Raw genomic sequence first — 20,494 nt, forward strand, 5'->3', positions numbered from 1 at the left:
ATGGCCTAAAACATACATTCACTACTATTTCATCTCTAAATTTAAATTGCTATCCCAGTTGCTCCTCTGCTACTTATTGTCCCCATGTCTGTGCTCAGCAGCTGTTCGGTATGGTTACACTTCTCATGGAATCACCAACATGACTGTTTAGTGAACTCAGATAATCACATATCCACTAACAAACACACAACAACATCCTTAGATATCAAGGACCAAGAAAGCATGAATTTCACATTTCAAAAGTCATTAATATTTTATGAAAAGCATTAAATTATGGAATCAATTTTTTCTAGAAAGTCTGTAACTAAACTGTAGATTCCTATACTTAAAGCACTGTGTGCGTGAATATTTAAGTAAATATATATACATCAGAATAGGGTGGTGGTGGTGTACATATATACACACACACCTTCCTCCCCCGACTTTTTTGTTCTGCCAGTCATTATTGTTTAAAAAAAAAGAAGCTGGTGTTACATATAAATCCCTATTAAATGGTGATGAGGGGGCTTTTTTCTCTTTCAGACTGCAGACATACACTTTGTTTCTAATAGCAAATTATAGTTGACACTTAATTTAAAAACCAAGTTACTCTAATCTAGAGTTCTACTACAACAACACTTTCTATTGGACAAAGCGCCCCCCTTTTTTTTTTAGTTTAAGATAATTTGAGACACAAGTAATAGAAAATGTAATTTAGAATTCTTTACTTTGGGTGGTTAATTACATCAGAAGAGTTGCAAAAATATGATGACATAATAAAAAGTAATAATTCTATCTCTGAAACATGGTAAGAGTAAATAAAATAAAACAAATTAATACGAGTATTTTTATTACATTGAAAATATTAAATGTATACCAACATGTAATCTAGTCCTAACGGTTCAGCACTGAACGAACATATTCTAGGAGTTTATAAAAACAAACTTAACTACCCAAACATATGGAACTTGTAACAAGCCACTCTTATATTGTGGTTTGAATAGAAAACTGTTACCACTTACGACTGTGCAATTAGTCCACAATTCTTAAACAAATTAATGTATTTCCTAACCACATCAACTAAAGAATGCAACTGAGCCAAAGTTTTATCTCCATTCTATGTGAATTTTCCACCTCTTTTGATTCACAAGGAGAACAGAAGGTGCCTGTTTAACCAAAATATCTGATTTAGAAAGATAATGAAAATTCTTTTGCAGTGATTGGGTCCAATCCACCTCCAGCTATTTTGCAGCAAAGGAATCCATGACCTTATTCCTCTTTCACAAAGGGCACAGAAGTCAAATGAAGCCTTTACCTATGTTCCTGAAAAACAGGAGTGTGAAATAACCTAAAAAGTTCTCTGTCAGACACACAATTCTGCATCTTTTTTTTTCTTTTTTTTTTTTTCCCTTATCTTCAGAAGATTGGAAGGTTATCAGTAGATACACTGATTAATGCAATTAAAGCCTTGGGAACATTTTTGTCTGAAGATCTTAAGAATAATTTAAGTGGTTTTACTATAGTTGAGTGGTAAACCACCTAAGAAATTTGCTATGCTAAAGTATACAGCTATTTTTAAATTGCTAACATTGCACCTGAAGTTAAATATTCGATTTTGGTAATGTGCTTTACTCTGACCTAAAATAAGGAGTATCCTGATAATTTTAATTTTCTAGGGCACAGATAATTTTTAACTCAGAATATCATCTTCTCAAGGACATGTGTCCCTGCAGAAAGGCTGGAGTCTCTGTGTATACTTCAAAGGATTGTTTCGTGATGGATTATATCTGACAGTCCTTAGTGAGAATAGCACAAACATTGGTGAATAATGTACAGTGCAAAGGCTGCAAACGTCAGTATAATATTTGAGGTATCACAACATGAAAGCACACAATCTGAAACATTTGCAGAGATGCTGTCATGATACCATGCCTTGTGCACAGCAGTATTTTCAAGATAAGTTTATTAGGATGTCTTTAAATACTTAGTTATATAAACCATAAATAGCACATCGCTGTCTATTTTCATTTGTACATGATCTACTGAAGAGATGGGAAAGTCAAAATGCCTGTGGGTTTTGCAATAGTAAGTCACCTTGACTATACCACCATATTTCTGCTTAAAGCAGGATGCAGACACTCTAACAGTGAAAACACCAGGGGTGTCTCTCAACATACTCATATTGCTTGTTTGCCTCTCCTCCCAAAAGCCTTAAACACTTATTGTATTTCATAACTAATACACATTTTATGTTCATAATCCGTTTTTACTTTAAAACAATTCTTTAAAGAATCAGACTATCTCTGACTACAGTAGAAGATGCATGAAAAAGTTCACTAATGTATTTCAACTTATTAATTTTCAGGTTATACTTTTAAAATCAACATTGTCTTTAAAAACAACTTGTTTCAGACACATAGAATATGCAACTGCAAACACCAGATAGACTATTAACAGTAATTAAAAGTATCTGTGAAGACTAACATCTCAAAGCAGGTATTGGGTAGCTTCTCCCAAACCCGATACTAGTTCTCAATTTAAAGTAGCAGAGCTGTAGTTGGCCAGGGTGGCTAAAGTGCAAGGTTACATGGCTTATTTGCACCTCAGAAATATTTACGCACGTCTACAGTTTTCTTGGAATAAACTGGACCACAATAAGAAAAATTTCTTTGAAAAATATTGGTTCTAGAAAGAAACTAATACATACCAATATATACAAAATATATTGTCATCAAGTTTGAGTTGTCTAATTCCAAGATATAGCGCCATGGAAGCTGACATTATATTACAGTCTGGTAGAAACTTTACAGAAAACTTTATCTGTTTTTTATTGTTCTTGCTGTTGTTCTTGTTTGTTTTCAATATTTTACTGTCTATTAGTATTTAATATGCATGTCAGTAAAAATTTGACACAAAATATTGGATAATATCAAACATTAAAACATTTTAGACCACATCTGCTGATGGAAAATATTTAGTAAAAAAGAGGGCTTCCTGCTGAGAAAAGTCCATTCCATGGGCAAATACTGATTGTGAACTCTTGTATCCATTGTGTTGTCAATAAAGGAACTGAAGGTGAATTGAAGTTGAAAATGCTCTGCCATCCTTAAAAAAATGTAACACATTATTCAAGAAAGGTCAGTAATTAACTGAAAATTATGAAACAGAACAAAACTTAATCTTCATGATTTTATTTAGCATTTTATTTAAAGCATTTTATTTAAAAGCATGCGTTTTTCCTCATGCTGTAAAAAATGACATTTCATTACTCTTATATTCTCCTTCTAAGGGGTTTAGTTAAAGACTTGTGCCACCACAGAATTCTTATATATGTGTATATATATTTATGTGTCTATGTAGACATACACACATTTACATATGTACACATATATTTTCAGTCTCAATTTCTGTACAGCAAAAGTTACTTTAAAAACCTACATATTCCAATATATAACATCAAGATGAAGTGAATGATAAAAAGACACCGTATTTTTCAAATGATAAAATCTTTTGACATTCACTGTGGAAGTGTTTTTCTCTTTCACACAATTTGCACCACAGGTTGTCTAAAATGTGTTCTTAAATATATTATTCTTGCTTATGGAGCATTTTACTCACAGATTTGTCTGCTATATCCAAATACTGTCTGAAGTACTCCTATGTATAACATTACATGAAGAATTTCTTCACAATTCCTTCTGAAAACTGCTAGAATCAGGGCAAGGGCATACTGACAAACATGACAAGGATCGTCATCCTCACCCTCTAATCTCCTTGATTTCAAGGTAAATATAAGAAAAGGCATTGAAAAATCCTAAAAAATGGAACTGAGGTGTAATAATAAAACATGCCATTTGCTCCAGAATATTAGTGGTTTTGTTGGCTTTTTTTTTTTTTTTGGATTGTCATAAAATTCAGAATAATCTGAACAGAAGAATAAATGTTTACCACTATTTTTTTAAATAAATACATGTCAATTAGAAACCACAACAGCCTTCATTACAGGCTGAACACAATTTTAATTGATAAATATATTTTGCATAGATGTAGTGTTAGATAGGGTTGGAAATGCAGTTCTCATGGTTAATAAATTCTCATCCTTGGACCCTGATGTTTGAGTACACCTGAGATCAGAAGTGTAATTTATGCTTTTAATAGCAACATTTCATATTTATCTGTAAAAATCAGTCGAGGATAAGGGGAATATTTAATACTACCATTAGAACACAGTTACAATAAACTGCTGAGTGGGGTTTTCCTGTTATTTGTTTTTGTCCTCTAACCAGGATTCATAGAGGCTCAAACTCTTAGAAGCAGAACATTTTACTTCTAGACAGTTCTGTTCATAAATTTCTAGTTTCTAGAACGTGTTTTTAAAGAATAAGAAAGTAAGTACTGATTTATGAGGGAATCATTGCTATTATTTCTAAATAATTCACCAACAATCAGAGCTAAAATATACTATACTGACTTATACCTTCACCAGTGCTGCCATGATGGTTGGGTTTTCTGACTCTTCTTCTAATAGGTTTAGAAGTTTGTTGACTTGTTTTGAAACTAAGTTTGGAAAATGAAATGCTCAATAATTGCCAAATATTTTCTATTACAATTTACTTACATAATGACTTGTAAAGAAGCTTAGTGACACAAGCAACTGAGTCCTATAAAATGTTACAACTTGGAAACACCTTCAATACTTATACACAGAGTGAAATTTTCAATATTCATTTGTGGCGTTTAGGGCAATACCCAAATCTACATGAAATAACCAATGTCCATCAGGATTCCTGATCACAAGGTTTGTTAAAAAAAATAAATAAATAAAAAATAAAAAAAATTGGTTGATGATTTCAAACTATGGATAATCTGCCTGGTTCTTCATAGGAACACATTATGTTTTCTGAAAATAAACAGGCCATAACATTTTAGATATAACATGCTACTAGCATTACTCACTACCTAGAAAACTTTACTACTTCCTCATACTTTGTCCATTCTTCTCTAAGACTGATTGTAAAGGATATAAGTAGAATTTAACTAAATGATACACTCCATAGGTCAAAGAAATGCAGTTCTTCTGTAGTTTGCAATATACAATTCTCTAAACAGAGAATGCCTAGGGATCCTACAAGAACATTAATACAATACAAAGTCTTGAATATGTCTTCCTTTGTGATATTTATTGTTGACGGGTTATCATTAGGTTGGTTTTCTTCCCAAATTCACAGGTAATTATATAAATTATGAATTCAATTTTACATGAAGATGGACTCTGCTGCTATGATAGCTGTTTTGAAACAGCTCACAAATGAGAAACTCTAAGCATTGATATACGTCAAAACTAGTAACAAAATGAGTGAAAGTAAAATACACCTTCTAAATGCTTTCTAAATTTTGCCCATGTACATAAGCACAAACACAGACCTATACTACTTTTGTGAAAGCAAGAGCATTCACAAAACAAAGCACACATGCACATAAGCATGGAGAAAACAAACCCATACTCTCCCTATCTTTTAAGAGACATGGCCAAATTTTCAGTGTAGTTGACATCACCTTTCTTGGTAAACACTTACAAAAGCCTATCAGATTGATGTGAAGGAAATCAAGGACATTATTTTCACTTACATTCACTTTTAAAAATGCAGAACTTCTTTTAAAAGAAGATATGAAGGACATCAAAATTGTATTATTGTTATTGGATTTTAGATAACATCTTGCAAGTGACTACCTTGTATCCCAAAACATGTAGGTTGCTGTCTTTAATATTGGTAATATATTACAGTATCCAGACTGTGAAGAGATTCAGTTTGACTTGAGTTACTGACTGTAATATTTGCAATAATTGTGGATGTGTAACAATAACCTGTAAAATATTATTTCCAGTTAACTTACTACTGTACTTTAAGTTAATGAATCCTCATAAGACATTGAGAAGGGCATATGATTTTATCTATGAAGGAAGGAAATGGCATGGTTAGGGAGAATGATTCCGTCTGCATCTTGAGGATGTATAAAAAAAGTTTCTGCCTTAATTTATGCTGTTTCAAAGTCCTAAACTAGTTTCCAAAACTTTGTCCATCAAAGGCATTCTTAATATTCAAAAAGATCTTGCTAATTAACTCCTAAAACTACCTCAAGTAGAACCTGCTTCTCCTGCTCCTTAGAAAAGTTTTAATTACACAGATTAAGCACTAGGATTCCAGATGTCACCTTCCCATAGCTTTCTTCCTTTCTAAATAAGGTGCTTTTGTGCTGATCTCCCCTTTGCTTTGAGAAGAGCTTTGGACAGGTTGTTTTTATGATTAAGCAATTCCATGTGACTATTAAAAATGATGTGACAGCATGGAAATCACGTTTAACCACTTATAGAAGACTTAACTCTTTTCTGAAATGTTATGACAGCTAGCCATCAGAGTAGGTTTTACTTAACACAGATATTACTTGAAAACCTAAATGATAGTTACAGAGAAGATCATGGCACTACACTCACATGGGTGTATGATGGCAGGACAACAGGCACAACTTCATTCACTGTGATCCCTTTACGTAAGGAAAAAACCAACCCAACTCCATTGACAGAACAATTAAATATAATAGGCTCCCCAGACGAACAGTGGAAACTGTTTTTTTTTTTTTTTTTCTGTCATTAGAAATACTGAAGACATAGCTTGACAAGGAAATAGTCCCTAATCTAAGGCCCTTCTTTCAGCAGATGGGTGGGTCAGATGACCTTCCAGAGTAGACTTTTGTTTGATTCTATGAACACATGCATCAGATGACAAAATACTACCAATGCAGTTCTCTCCTCCCTTTCTGTATTGACATTTAGTGGAAGATAGTCAGAATAGTATTTCAATGGATGAGTAGAATTTTATCTGTGCAGTTCCAACCACCACTGCTGTATGAATAAAGTAAGCACCAGGGTTAGTGAGAGTAGCTCTGTGGAAATATACTTAGTTGTGAAAAGGTCTCTCGATTACTTTTTCCAGTGTGCAAGCCTTCCTTCAGATGACAGAGTTTGCATGAACATATATATGCACAGAAACTATAAGTGATGTAACGGTTTCTACAGTCTTCCATTTACAGCCACTGCTCTCCAGCCAGGATGCTGAGCATGGGCCCTATTTCCTGGATTTTCTCTGATCCTAACCCATGTGCAGGTGATGGGCTTACTAGATATGACTGACAGGTAGGTACATGCAATTAGAGAAGGATGGTGATACTGACCAATTCAAAATACTCAGAATGAAAATTATTAGAATTGCCTACAAACCACTGTCCCAGAAAGCATTATTAATACAACAGCACACATGGAATTTACAGTAAAAATCTTGTATCTAAACGTAGATGACAAACTATATTTTAATCAACATCTGCTTATATCTTCTACAGCATGTTCGGCAGGAAGCACTTTCCTAGTTGCAGCTCTACTGAACCGGCAATGTTCTGTACGCTCAGGAAATAAAATTATTTGCCACAAATGTCTCAAAAAAAAAAAAAGTAACATAAGTAAATACTTCCCCACAAGTACAAAAAAGAACTCTCACATTTTGGAGTAACATAAAATGGGTTCAGATCCACATCAACTCACTGATGTACAAACGATCCAGCTAGGTTAATTCAGGCAACTCTCCTCACCAGCTGAATATGCTTCATGTCATCACCTCCTAGCTGGCTGTATGCCTTTCTCTTAACTAAAACAGAGCTCTCCAATTCTCACCAGTCCCACCTCTCTTACCACATAATTTCCAGCTACCTGCACATCCCACCTGCCATGCAGCATCAGCATTAACCTCCACTAAGACTTGTTATGGAAGTCTTCTGTAAAGATAAATGCAAGAGCAATACCTTCAAATAAACAGAAATGATACAACTTTTGGTTACAGTCTATGTTGGTATTAATCTAAACTGGACATTTATCTTCATGAGAACACAGAAATTGGAAGTAGTTATTTGCTACCATTCTATTATATACGGTCTTTAAAAGTGAAGCTGAATACCATAAAAAAACTTACTATATACAGCATTTTTCTATATTAAATATTCTTTTGCTTACTGTTAACACACAATTCTTTCTCCAAAAAATACTCTATGATCGCTTCAAATAATTAAGTTACATTTTTCTTTACTCCTTGGAATGAATGGTTTGAAAACAGGGTGCGTACCTGTAGAATTACAAAAAATTATTGATAAAATCCACCGAAATTAAATAACACTCAGGCAAATAGTTTCGTACTACCTTTTGACAGCATGGTGATATACTGAAAAATACATACCTAAAGACTTTCAGATTTTAAGAAAAAGAAATTATTCCTAGGAATTAAACACACACTCCCAGTGAAGAGAGATTCATAATAATGAGTTATATGGATATTTAACAAAAAATAAATTTTATCCCTAGGTAATCACATAGTTATGGATGCAGTAGTTAATCTATACTATGAATTTACTTCATCAAGTCTCAAAGCAAATTTTAACAACTGCCAAAAACTAGACATTATGTGAAAAATATTATCATTCTTCCCACAAAAAAATTAGGAATATTCTCTTTACATTTCTTTAGCATGACAGGTAAAAAGGGAGATTTGGACTAATATCACAATTCTGAAGTGTTTTCCAAGTCTTCAGAAAGGACAACTGTATCTTTTGGGAAAAAATGGCATAGCATTCTAGTCACTAAGTAGTTGATTGCTTACCCAGCTTCCCTAGAAATCTTGAAATAGTGGACTACAATGGTTTTATTGCTGAAACATATAGTTATTTCAGACCATTAATTTTTGCCTAGGCTATTAGTGAAAATGTGATCCTTGTCAACCCATGACAACCATATTGCAGTGGTTAAAACAGAATTTGTGTGCAAAATACATTTGCACAAATACGCTTCAAACACATTTATACCTTTTAATAAGTTTCTGTTAATTTTTTTTGTCAAAAGGAAATTCTGGGAAGTACGTATGCTCCACTAAAACCAGACCATACTTAAGAATGGCCATATGATTTCTAGCAATACGATACAAATGATAACACTATATGCCTGTCATAAAAATTCAAACACATATGTAATGGTTTCTTGTAACCTGAAACAATTGCAGGGAAACTAGTTTAATGACTGACTTCAATTGCAGCAGAATCAGACACTAAAACTGTTTTAATAGGAAGATACCACTGCCACTGGCATCTTTTTCTCACTCAGTTTTGAAAAAAACTTTCTGAAAATTCTTACAGAGACAGAAGAAATATCATGCTTGAAATCATACATCTTCCTACAGAGCAGTGAAAGCCTCTGCTAGCTATCAACTAGATGACACAGACAAATGTAACGCATCTCCATGATGCGTTACATCTACTGGGCACAGTAGTAGAGTAAGGCTTTAGAAACAGACTTCAAAAATGTGCAACCCTTAAAATTAGAGCTATACTATGATAAATAAACAAAAAAATAGAATAAGTACACCAGATTTCTTCTACAATGCTGTTTTCTTGCAGAAATAAAAATTTATTAAAATGTGTCATATAAAAATGACACAGCCAGCATTTCAGACTGATCACAAGTAATGGTTCATTTGCGTACTGACGCCAACAGGATTACATACCCTTGGATCCTGCTGAAGTACACTGCCTCGCAAAAGCTTAATTCTTTCATCATCATCCCTCTTCAATCAAGCAAAAACAACTACAGATGTTCACAAGACAGGTTGAAGAGAGATAAAGGAATACGCTTGCTTGAGCTACAGCCTTCTCTTCTTTGCCAGAAAACACGCAACAACCAAGAAAGAAAAAGGAAAACATGTAAAGGGGAGTATAAGTCCACAAAAAGTAAAAAAGAATGACTGAGGATAAGACGTAATGAATTTGGCACTGAGTTAGGTATTGCAAGTTGATACCCCGCTGTAGCCGAAAAGCATCAGAGGTCCTAGAAATAAATTCTTACACGTGTACATCGATGACTTCTTTTAAGAGTCAGATATCACCTTCATAAATATTTTCATTTCCTTGCACTAAGGGGGGGGAGTGGAAATCATATGTAAGTTATATTAAGGTGACTAATTTTGAAGACTATTAGACATACAGGCCATTTAATACTGTGCTAAACTCAGATAGTTTCTGCCTGTGCATAGAAAGGAAAAGAATAACAAGAATCTGTTCCTTATTAAATCCTCATGAAGCGACAGTTCCTGATGCATTTGTTTCATTTTCTTATCTCTGCTTGAACAGCAAGAAAGGATCTAAAAACAGCAGGTTTTATGGCACAAGTGATGCCTAAGTTTCCAACCCATAAATTTAAAAGAGTGTTTTTCCACTTAAAGAAATTCTACAGATTAGTAGAAAGACAAAAATTCAGAGGGATACTGACATACGTGTTATCACACTTTGGATGCTTATCAAACTCTGAGCTTTTGCTTCTAATACATACACAAACAACAACAACAAAATAATAAAAAACCACTTGAACTCATAATAAATTAAAAAAATTAAAATTCTCTCCTAATAAATTATTGTGCCGTTTATAGAATTTTCCTTTATATGTCTATAATATTTTGCATGCTTACATCAACTATTATCTTACTAAGACAGTCAAGGTACTTCCAAAAACTGAGAATTAGAGGTAGCAATATTTATGTATGCACTGGAACAGCATATTTGCAACCTCCTGCTATCTACTTCATGAAGATTTCCCCCCACCCCCCCCTTTTTTTTTTTTCAGTCTTTACTGTTAAATTTTATTTCCTTCTTTGCTGTATTCACAGTCTTAATTTTTTAATATACAAAGAGTTCAGCAAAGTTGACACACCACACTTATTTTTTCAAGCATTACTCAAAAGACAAACCAGTTCTGGTTATAATTTTCTATTTCAACAACTCACATCTTTAATCTGGTTTTGTTTGGTTCTTTAAATTGATGACAGGGTGCACAGTTGAGCTAGCAGTTGTGATTAAGAGGTCAAACACTGAATTCAGTAGTTTGGTTTTTTTTTAATCTACTTCTTTCCACAACTATTACTTAAGTGTCTTAAGTTATACATATCAGCAGGAGGCTATGGGTGAACACCACCCCCCAGTCAAAAATACAGAGACAAGCTTCATTATCACCTATTGCTTGAAGTAAACAAACTCAATAGTTCAGATAATCCAAGCACATATATATTGCCCTTTGAATTCAGTAATTGCTTGCTTTTCCTTCCTCCAAACTATCAATCCCTCTTTAAAAACCTTCAAAAAAAATTTTTTTAATTATTTATTATTTGGAGGGGAACCTCTTTTGTCCTTACACAAAAAAAGCAACAACAAAAAAATGTACTCCCATGGACAGAGTCCCTTAAAAATCAAACTACTTCCACACCATTCTCCTATTATTCACCTGCCAGTAAAATATGTACACTCATTGTCTCTTCTTTCTCTGCTGGTCATTTTTATATGTATTATTGGGTTACTAAGTTGTTTTTCTCCCCCTTTTTCTAAAGCATGTTTTTCTGTTCTCAAAAACTGGGCCACACGCCTCTGAGGAGAAAGTAGTGCATTATTTCATTCCCACCTTTTCTTCTTTTTTGGCATCTCTGAGGCCTGCTATGCCCAGAAGTGCTTCCACTCAAGCTGGACCATCAAATCAATTATCACAGCAGTCTGCTTTCTAAATATGAATGGCAATGAATGACAACAGGCAAGGCAAACTTTCAGCTTTGATTTGTCATTGGTAATGTAAATTTTTTTGTTTTGTTGTACAGATGTTTGTTATAGTGGCAATTTGACCAAACTCTTCCCCCTGCTGTCTGCAACTACACTGTGTAGATCTTGAAATGAAAAGCTTCACCTTTGCCAAGTCAAAAACGAAACAAAGAAAAAATACGGGATAGGCCATTATCAATATAGAAGTTCTCTTTTTCTGCTACCCTCTTACTACAATTGTTCCTGTCAAAAAAAAAAAAAAAGCACCATAACAAACTTTACCTGTTTCCATTAAAAAGAATCCTAGACGTTTCACAATTACAAGGTTCAATTGTTTAGCACTGCTGTTCCACCAGTTAACATCAGATCTTCATTTACAGTAATATGCTTCATTTTTTTTCAGCTAGAATTAGTATGGCCTTTTGACAGTACTAAAAGATAAATTACTGTATAGAAGCATCCACATATAAGACCTAAAGTACAAGACAATTTAAGTAGACAGTAAATTAGAAAAAAAAGAGGTCCTACCCTTATTTATCATCAGTCATATTCTCCAATGAAGACTCATATATTATTTTGTTAAGAAAGGAATTAAACTATGAAATATAATAAGTGATTAAACTATTTTTGTGCTTTTCTTCATTGACACTACTGGTTCAAAAACATGCAAGAACTGCACTTTATATTAAAAGCTTAAATTATTTTTTTGGGAACTGATTACATACTATGAAAGTGGATTTTAGATAGCAGCTGGGACACATTCAGAAAACTTTGGAGTGAATTCACCTGCAAGTTTGCTTTATTGCCAGTATATATAAACTGGGTGGCAATATGGGAAAGACTATATTGCCTATTCTAGTGAAAACAATTTCAACCAAGCAGGTAGTAATTTATTTCTGCAGTCACAGGAAAAAAAAAATCTTAACTTAGGTCCTTTTGAAACACTCTTGGATTGTAAATTTGCTTTAATCTTCTTAAAAAGGGAGGTTTAACAGTACCACCTAGTGGCATCTATACATAGACATATGGACCAAATGGCCATCATATGGACAAACACTAGGAAAGCTTCCTAGAACCTTCTGACGAACACCAGAACTCTTAATGATGTCACAGTTGAACCCTGATTTTAGATGCCTTTGCTACTGTAGGACTTAGGAAGGCATTTTTTTTTTCCTGTGTGGTATTCAATTTTTATGTAAACCAAACTATACCCAATTTCAAAACAGACAATTCCATTTATAATGATTTTTTTGCATACATGCCATTACCTTGACCTTTAAAAGGCTATACTAAAAAAGACATGAGACTGCAAGCAAACTGGTCTTACACTATTTCATTCATCTGGAAATATGACTACATGAAAGACCAAAATACTGCAATTCTGACAAGCAGACTCCCCAACAGGTGGACTAAAATTACTATGAAGTGATTACTATTAAAAAACATATAAAAAACCTTAGCAGTTTTCAGTCATATTACTTACTACACATTGAACTTTTTCACATAGAATGAGTGATGAAGACTGCATACCTGCATGCTAACATGAAACTGTACAACCCCTCATCATATTCAAACGAAACTGATTGAGAAGATTAGTTCTGAACTTGGAATTAGACTATCCATTATTCTTATATCAAAACCTTATAGAATCCGTTATTCTTATATAAAAACACATCACTTCAAAGAGAACACCTAAGAGCAGGCTTAACATAATCGATAACTAAGAGAAAACTTCATCTGAAGATGACTACCTGCCATAGCAGTCTCTCCAGTACATATATACATAGCGGTCTATAATATAGTTTAACATTCTCCTTACAGAAACTGGGGTTAAAAAAGAATGGTGAGGTCTACTTTACCACTTACTTGTATACTCTACAGATACTAGAAAACTACCATTTTGGAGAGTTTTCCAAAGTGTGCATAAAATTATACATTTTAATACCTTTCAAGTTTCTGGTATAAAACGGTATGCGATTGTGAGATGAGTTTCTGTAGATAGGCTTCCATTGCTTTTGCTTAGTCCAGGAAAGGTAAAAACATGGAGAATGTGATTGCAAGCTTTTCTGTATGGGGTGAAGGACTGGCCATGATGACAGGAACAGATGACAGGCAACAGTACATGCACTATGAAAAGACTGACTTCAAGTGCACAGTAAAGGCAAGCATGGATTAAAATGTTTGTAGGCAACAAAGAGGTATGTTCAATTTTGGAGCTCTGTACTACAGTTTTTCTGTGCCTATAAAACCATTAAATAAAGGATAAGCTTTAAATCTAGATATGTTAATTCAGACTGGTTATTCACTTGCTTAAAATTAATTTTCATTGTAAACCTGAATTTAGACAAGCCCATTTTTTCCCTTCAAACAGTGGTCCTCTCCGTATGCCCCTTCCAATTTCTTTTTTGTTAAAATATTAAAATTTCTACAATTAATCTTAAGAAAGCACTGTGTAGTTAAAGAAGAGACAACTATTTGATATCTGTGGATCTTATTTTATCATTTTTTTAAACATCTATTTCTCTTTCTGTGGCTACGGGGCAAGTTTATTCTGGATCAAAGTACTTCAGTAACTTTGTGAAAAAAGGGTTGCTGCTGGGTACTTAAATGGTCCCTCAAGAAAGCTGCTTTCACTGAAGTGAGCACATGAATGGAAGAATGCATATCATGGTTTCAATGACTTGCATCTACCAACTGACAGAGAATGTCTTTAGTAAATGATTGATCTAAAGTTATTCTGATTGCCTGTAGCAACAAGAGAGATTTAGAAACAACTCATCATTCATTTTCCTTTAAAAAAAGCTACAGATAACTTTAGATTACAAACTGAATCAAAATATGGATTTAGCTAAAAAAAGTGTGAACACCTTTTCTGAAGACGTTTTGGGATTCTTTTATTTTATAATATAAGATTTATTTTACATTATGGATATATTTTGCCATGAAAACAAAATTGCAAAAACACATATGTGAGTTGCAGCCACATCTACAAAACATTTCATAGTGTATGAAAGAAGAAAAGGAAGGCTTGGAACACCCTTCTTTGGTCCTTCTTAGTTTCCATATGCTGGTTGTGAATTCTGCCTCAATAAGATAAATAACTAGTCAAGAGTGAAGAAATGATCTGCTTTGGAGAACATCCTCAGGCCTGATGGGCTGACTACCTGTCAGATAATGTTGAAAGTAGGATTATGTCTGAAAAGGTTGACATACCACAGACTTCTCTAAATCAAACACACACTGTTTAGCTAAACTCAGTGAACTTTAACTGATTAGCCCATCAGTACAGTGAATTTGTATCAAATAATTTTCAAAAGGCTAAACCAAAAGCCTATACTACATAATCTTAACTTCAAATACCGATGGTAAACAAGCTACTATATCAGAGATTTATTGTTAAAAATTTGAACTAAAACAAACAAACCAAAAAAACACAAATGCAGCCTTTTAATCTTAATTGTTCGAGATCAAAGCTATAAAACACTATATTCAAAAAAAGATAGCTAACAATAAAAAGGTACAGACACACACACACAAAAAAGTTTCCACTAGACTGGAAAGCAGAAATCAAAGTCCTTGTATACATCTTATTTTCCTGCATTTTTTTTTCTTTTTGCATTTTACATCAAGCACTATATCAGTGAAAAAAATATTTGGGAACAGGAATTCCGCTCAAAGAAAAGATCATCATAAGGATATTCAAGTCTACAAGAGAAATCTGGTAAAATGAAAAATCCGAAATGCAGAAAACTTTGGAAAAATAAATAAAACAATTTTTAAAACAGAACCAAATTAATCTTTCAGTTCACAATGTCATGAAAATATTCTTGTTGCAATAGGGTATACATAACAAATGCAAGAAATGCTACAAAAGAAACAGAAATTTTCTGTGCTTTGTAACTATAGAAGAGTAGCTGTAAAACTCTGCCTTGGACTTCTCTAACTCTTCTTTCCTTCTTACTGACTTGTTAAACAGACACTCAAAGAAGAACAGAAAATACAATACAGTAGAGGTGCAGCTGTTTTCTGGCTATGCAGACAAAGCTCTAAGACTGCACTTGAAGCAAAAAAAAAATTATGGAAGAATATTTGTTCAATTTAAAGAGTTTCACATCTGTTCTTCATACATTAATAGAACAGTATTTGTTTCTTTTTAAAAGTACAGAAAAGAGAAAGAATATGCAGTCTCCAGTTCTCTCCTCTGCATTTCAGAGAAAAACACAATCTTTTCAAGATAAGTACAACTTTCTCTCTTCTAATACCACGAACAACACTTAAGTGAAGCGCAGTTAAGAGCATAAGGGTCACTCCAGTGCAAAGTATCATAATTTACATGCACACGCTTATCTTCAACGGATAATGATGTTTTGCTTGACAACAATTACTTGTCTTTCAAGTACCTAGTTCTACTGTTTATTATCACTCAAGATCACATCTCTTCAAAATCTACATCAATACAATTACCAAATCTGTGAGCTCATTTTTAGAAAAATATACCAGAGTGCTCTCAGTATTTCAATTTCAAAAGATGCAATCTTTACAGAACACCAGCTGTTAATTTGATTTGGAGAAAAAAAAAAGCTAAAAAAAATGCAACAGAACGTCAGTTCAGATTGCTTGCAGATCATAAACTGTTAATTGTTTTAAATTTGTATGAATGTTTAGATGCAGCTGAAATCCTGAACTCATTTATTTGATTACAAAACCAGAGACAATAGTGACTAAATTTGAACAGTGTTACTGGTTTATGTATTAAATGCCACCTGTTAGTTGCTGGAGCTGTATTTTTTTGTATTTGTTTTTTTTAATTCCTTCCTTGTTTTCAGATTGTTTTTATTGAGATTGAACTATTAAGTTACAAGCAGAAGTCTGATGTTTTAGGCAGAAATACATCTTTGTATTTTATAAATAGAATTAAAAAATACTGCAGCATAAAACAAAATTTTAAAGGTGAACACAACCTTTTACCCAAAATGCATCTGGATTTATGGCACTTCTTAAAACACCAATAAAGTTACATGCGAGAATGTGGCAATGTATTGTGGTCTAAATTTAAAAGACTTGTCTAAAAATGTTCTATAGTTGCCTTCTTAAGAAATCCAAGTGTTGTTTCAAATTCCAATTTTGTTATATATTCTACAATATTCCTCCTTAAATCTTGAAAAATCACATTTCAAGAAAAACTCCTCAATTCAGTTAAAATAAGCTGTGTCATGTTCAAATTCTGGCAGTCCAAAGCCATACAATTTTGTAGATTTTTTTTTTCCTAGAGAATACAAACTGTTCCAACAATATTTTCCAAAGGTATCCTACCGATTTTCCTTAATAGGTCATTTGCAAGTAAATTCTTAAAAGTCCTTAGTAGTCAGAAGTCACGGCCACCCTATTTTAATAAGTCAATTAAAAAGTGTACAGTTAAAATCCACAGATACATTTAAAGGTTTTATGCACTTCTATATATGTAATTCTCAGAGTAATATTGCCTTAGTATCGATATTTTGCAGAACTTTCTCTCTTCAGTTGATGCTTTAGTGTTAGTGTAAGAATCCTCTTGCTGCATTTTCTTTTCTGAAACGTATTAATATTCTGGCAGCATGAGGATAATTTTTCCAGTATACATCAAAGAGGACAAACCTGACCAACTCGGGTTAAAGTTTCGTACTTTACGCAGTGATGTTAAAGTCTTTCCAGGCTACATGAGCATCTTTGAAACAGAAGACATGAATATTAGAGCTTACATTAGTCTTTCTGTTCTTCAACACAGACTCTAAAGAAACCGCAGGGCATAGGAGATGTTTGGGAACATGGAAAATTCCAAGACACATCAAACTTCCAGACTACTCTTTTCATGCTGTGATTATCTTCTTGGGTTGGCTAACTCCTGACTACATGGGCCAGATGACACCTCAAGGAGCTGAAGGCAACAAAGAAAGTAAAAAAAAAAATTAAAAATTATCTGCAGTTGCAGAGAGTTTTGACAGTTTAAAGCTTTGCTTTCTTGAAAATATCAACAGTTTTTTCCAGGTCAGGTACGTTAACCACACAAGAGAATTGAAGATAGTATTGAAAATGTTATTTCTGACATCTGAAGGGCAGAATGCATTCCAAAATCAGGCATCAGACTACAAGGAAGGCAAGAATTGCCTCTAAAACAGCATAATAAATGCGATGTCCTAAGAGGTTTCAAACAGAGTATGAGTGATCACTTAGTAAGGATCATAATGTGCTTTATGCACTTAGTCATCTTCCCTGCCTGAAACTGATTTGTTTAATAAGTTACTTTTATTTATGAAATCTTGTTATATTCAAACAGAAAGGAAATAATACTGCAGGTATTATTAGACAAAACAAGTATGAAACAATCACAGGAAATTACAGAGTATTATGTGCCAAAATTCTGAAGGAGAACCAAACCTACAAAGGGTAGCATCTAATAACCCGTATCTAGAAAACACTTGAGATTATGTGAAGGTTCAGTGCAAAACCAAGCCGATATAGACTATTTCAGAAAGTTCTCTGAACATGAAATGTTCTTATGATATGCCAGCAAATAATAATAAAAAAGCCATCACATATGCTGTCCTGGGAGACAAACAGAAAACTGTAGTGTATTGAATCTGTACAGGATAAATTTACCACCAAAGGTCTTCCTAAAGGTATTTTAATACCTGACAATTGATACTCAATCTAGTACAAAATGTTCTTATTCACACTTTCATGATACAATTTTATTGTCCATTCTACTTTACATGGTCAAAATCACAGAAATGTCTGAAGACGTGGGACCGTTTGAGTACCTCTATACAACGAAAGAAGAACTTCTCTACAGGTTTTTATCGTCCATTAGATTGCTTTCTTTGAATCCTCCATCCTTTCAACTACTCCTCTAACGGTAAGTACTCTAACACAAGTGCAGTTCCAGCAAACTGCTAAAACAGATCTTTACAAGCTTATATATACCCCTAAATTCTCACTTCGGTGCTAAAAAGCTTTCAAATTATTCAACAATACAAATATTTTTTAAAGTTTAAGCACAACACAGAAATACAGCCAAACTCTGTTCACGGTGATATGTTGCTACTGCTTTAAAAGAAAATCATAATTGCTTTCAACAAAGAGACAGCGTCTTTTTCTGAAACGTATATTCCTTAGTAATAGAATCAATCTTACTAAAACTGCAAATAAATGTTCACACTCCACAACAGTTCCACCTTCCTTCAGATGGGTTGTCTACTAGAAGAAATAAAACTTTTGGTAAATCTCCCTTTTTCATTCTAGTAAAGAAAATCTAAAAATAAAACATGCTTATGTGTCATCCACCTTGTAGTGAGCTATGTCTATGCACAAATAATGTGAATCATCACAGATTAATTTTATATTAATAAAATGATTAAGCTAATTGACTTCCAAATAGTTGATTCAATACTGTACTAAATTTTAATCAGACCCCAATAATGGTGGAGTTTGGTTTTGTTCTAAAATGAACTTAATTCAAACTCAAAGTAAGCCCTAAGAAAAGCCATAAAAAAAATTGTGTCCTCCATTGTGTCCTGTTTTATCCATAATGCTTGCATAGATTAAAGCTACATAATTTGGCAATGTAACTAGGTTATAGAAGGTAAATGCTGCAACCCCTAAAGTTTGATTTTCTCCCACTCTCCTTTGCTTAGGAAATAAATAATAAATTATAAAATAAAAAAGCATTCTCTGGTCTGCTTAGTCTGACTGACAGCTTCTATAGACTGACCTAATGAACCTTTCAGCCCCCAAAGTCTTCACACATCCCCTGGTAGGTAGCAAACTAAAGTTTTACTTTGGGCATTCTCTCATAAATTACCAATGATATCACTGTAGTTCAAAGGTCTCAAAAAAATAAAAACAAAACACACTGTTAAAACTTGAGGAAGATCAATTCCTGAGGAAACATTGACAATTTGATTTTAATTTTAATTGGTTTTATGTTATTTTGGAAGTCTGTTCACTTTGAAATGCAAAAAAAATCCGCACAATAATTGGACATTTCCCTATTTCAGTGTGATGTGTCTGTTGTTCTTTGAAATTTGACTTCATAGGGAAAAAATGCAGAAAGACTGACATTACATTCCAATAATATGTTTGTGAAGTTACAGGCACATAGACATTGTTGTACAGTTTTATATACCTGACATATTAAACAAAATAATCTTCAACAACAGAAGAAACACCTAACGCGTTAACGGAAAATGCACAAAAATACAGAAATAACACAAAAAATGAAAAGCAAAAAGAACACAGCTCTAATTTGAAAAGCACCACTATCTTGTGTTTTTTTTAGACATCCATGTGGAACACACTGTACTGTATGCACATGACTTTTAAATAACAATATTATAATGTTATATACTTCCATGAAAGGGTAAAAAAGGATAAACGAATTCACATACTAATTATAACATGCTCAAGAAATCTTACAGCCTAAAACACTTGCCTCCAAAAAAGAAATCAGGAGTATAATATGCAGTGATCTTCTACTGAAACTAACGAAACTAATCATATCAAATCATATCTCCTGCAGTATGTTTTGAAATGGACTAAACAAAACCAACTCTTTGGATGTTGGTGTCTTGTTTATACAGGATATAGATCAATCATTCTAGGTTTTGGAATTAAGAGTTCCTCAAAATATATCACCACTACAATTATTATTAACCTATATTATCAAGTTCAGACCTGCTTTTATTCATCATTAAAAATAACTTCACCCTACTTGTAGCAGCCTTTAAAATATTGGAGTATTTAATCTGAAACGATCTAGTAATACATTTAGTGATTAATTAGCGCTGATGGTTTTTAGGATGTAAGAGCAATT

At 33.3% G+C, this 20,494-nt stretch overlaps 1 protein-coding gene across 10 annotated transcripts in view; it reads right to left on the minus strand.

Annotated features, from left to right (window-relative positions):
- DIAPH2 (diaphanous related formin 2) overlaps positions 1 to 20,494 on the minus strand; it is a 186,690-nt gene that overhangs the window by 20,703 nt on the left and 145,493 nt on the right. The window contains exon 26 of one of the 10 annotated variants that reach the window (XM_050713506.1): positions 14,531 to 17,560. The exons of the other annotated variants lie outside the window; for them this stretch is intronic. Within the exon in view, the coding sequence (XP_050569463.1) occupies positions 17,553 to 17,560 (8 nt within the window). The 3' untranslated portion in view covers positions 14,531 to 17,552. Of the gene's footprint in view, positions 1 to 14,530; positions 17,561 to 20,494 lie in introns of those variants that run through there. 10 annotated transcript variants of the gene reach the window in all.

This window comes from Cygnus atratus, chromosome 13 (assembly GCF_013377495.2).
Source record: "Cygnus atratus isolate AKBS03 ecotype Queensland, Australia chromosome 13, CAtr_DNAZoo_HiC_assembly, whole genome shotgun sequence".
In the NCBI taxonomy this organism is placed as follows: domain Eukaryota; kingdom Metazoa; phylum Chordata; class Aves; order Anseriformes; family Anatidae; genus Cygnus; species Cygnus atratus.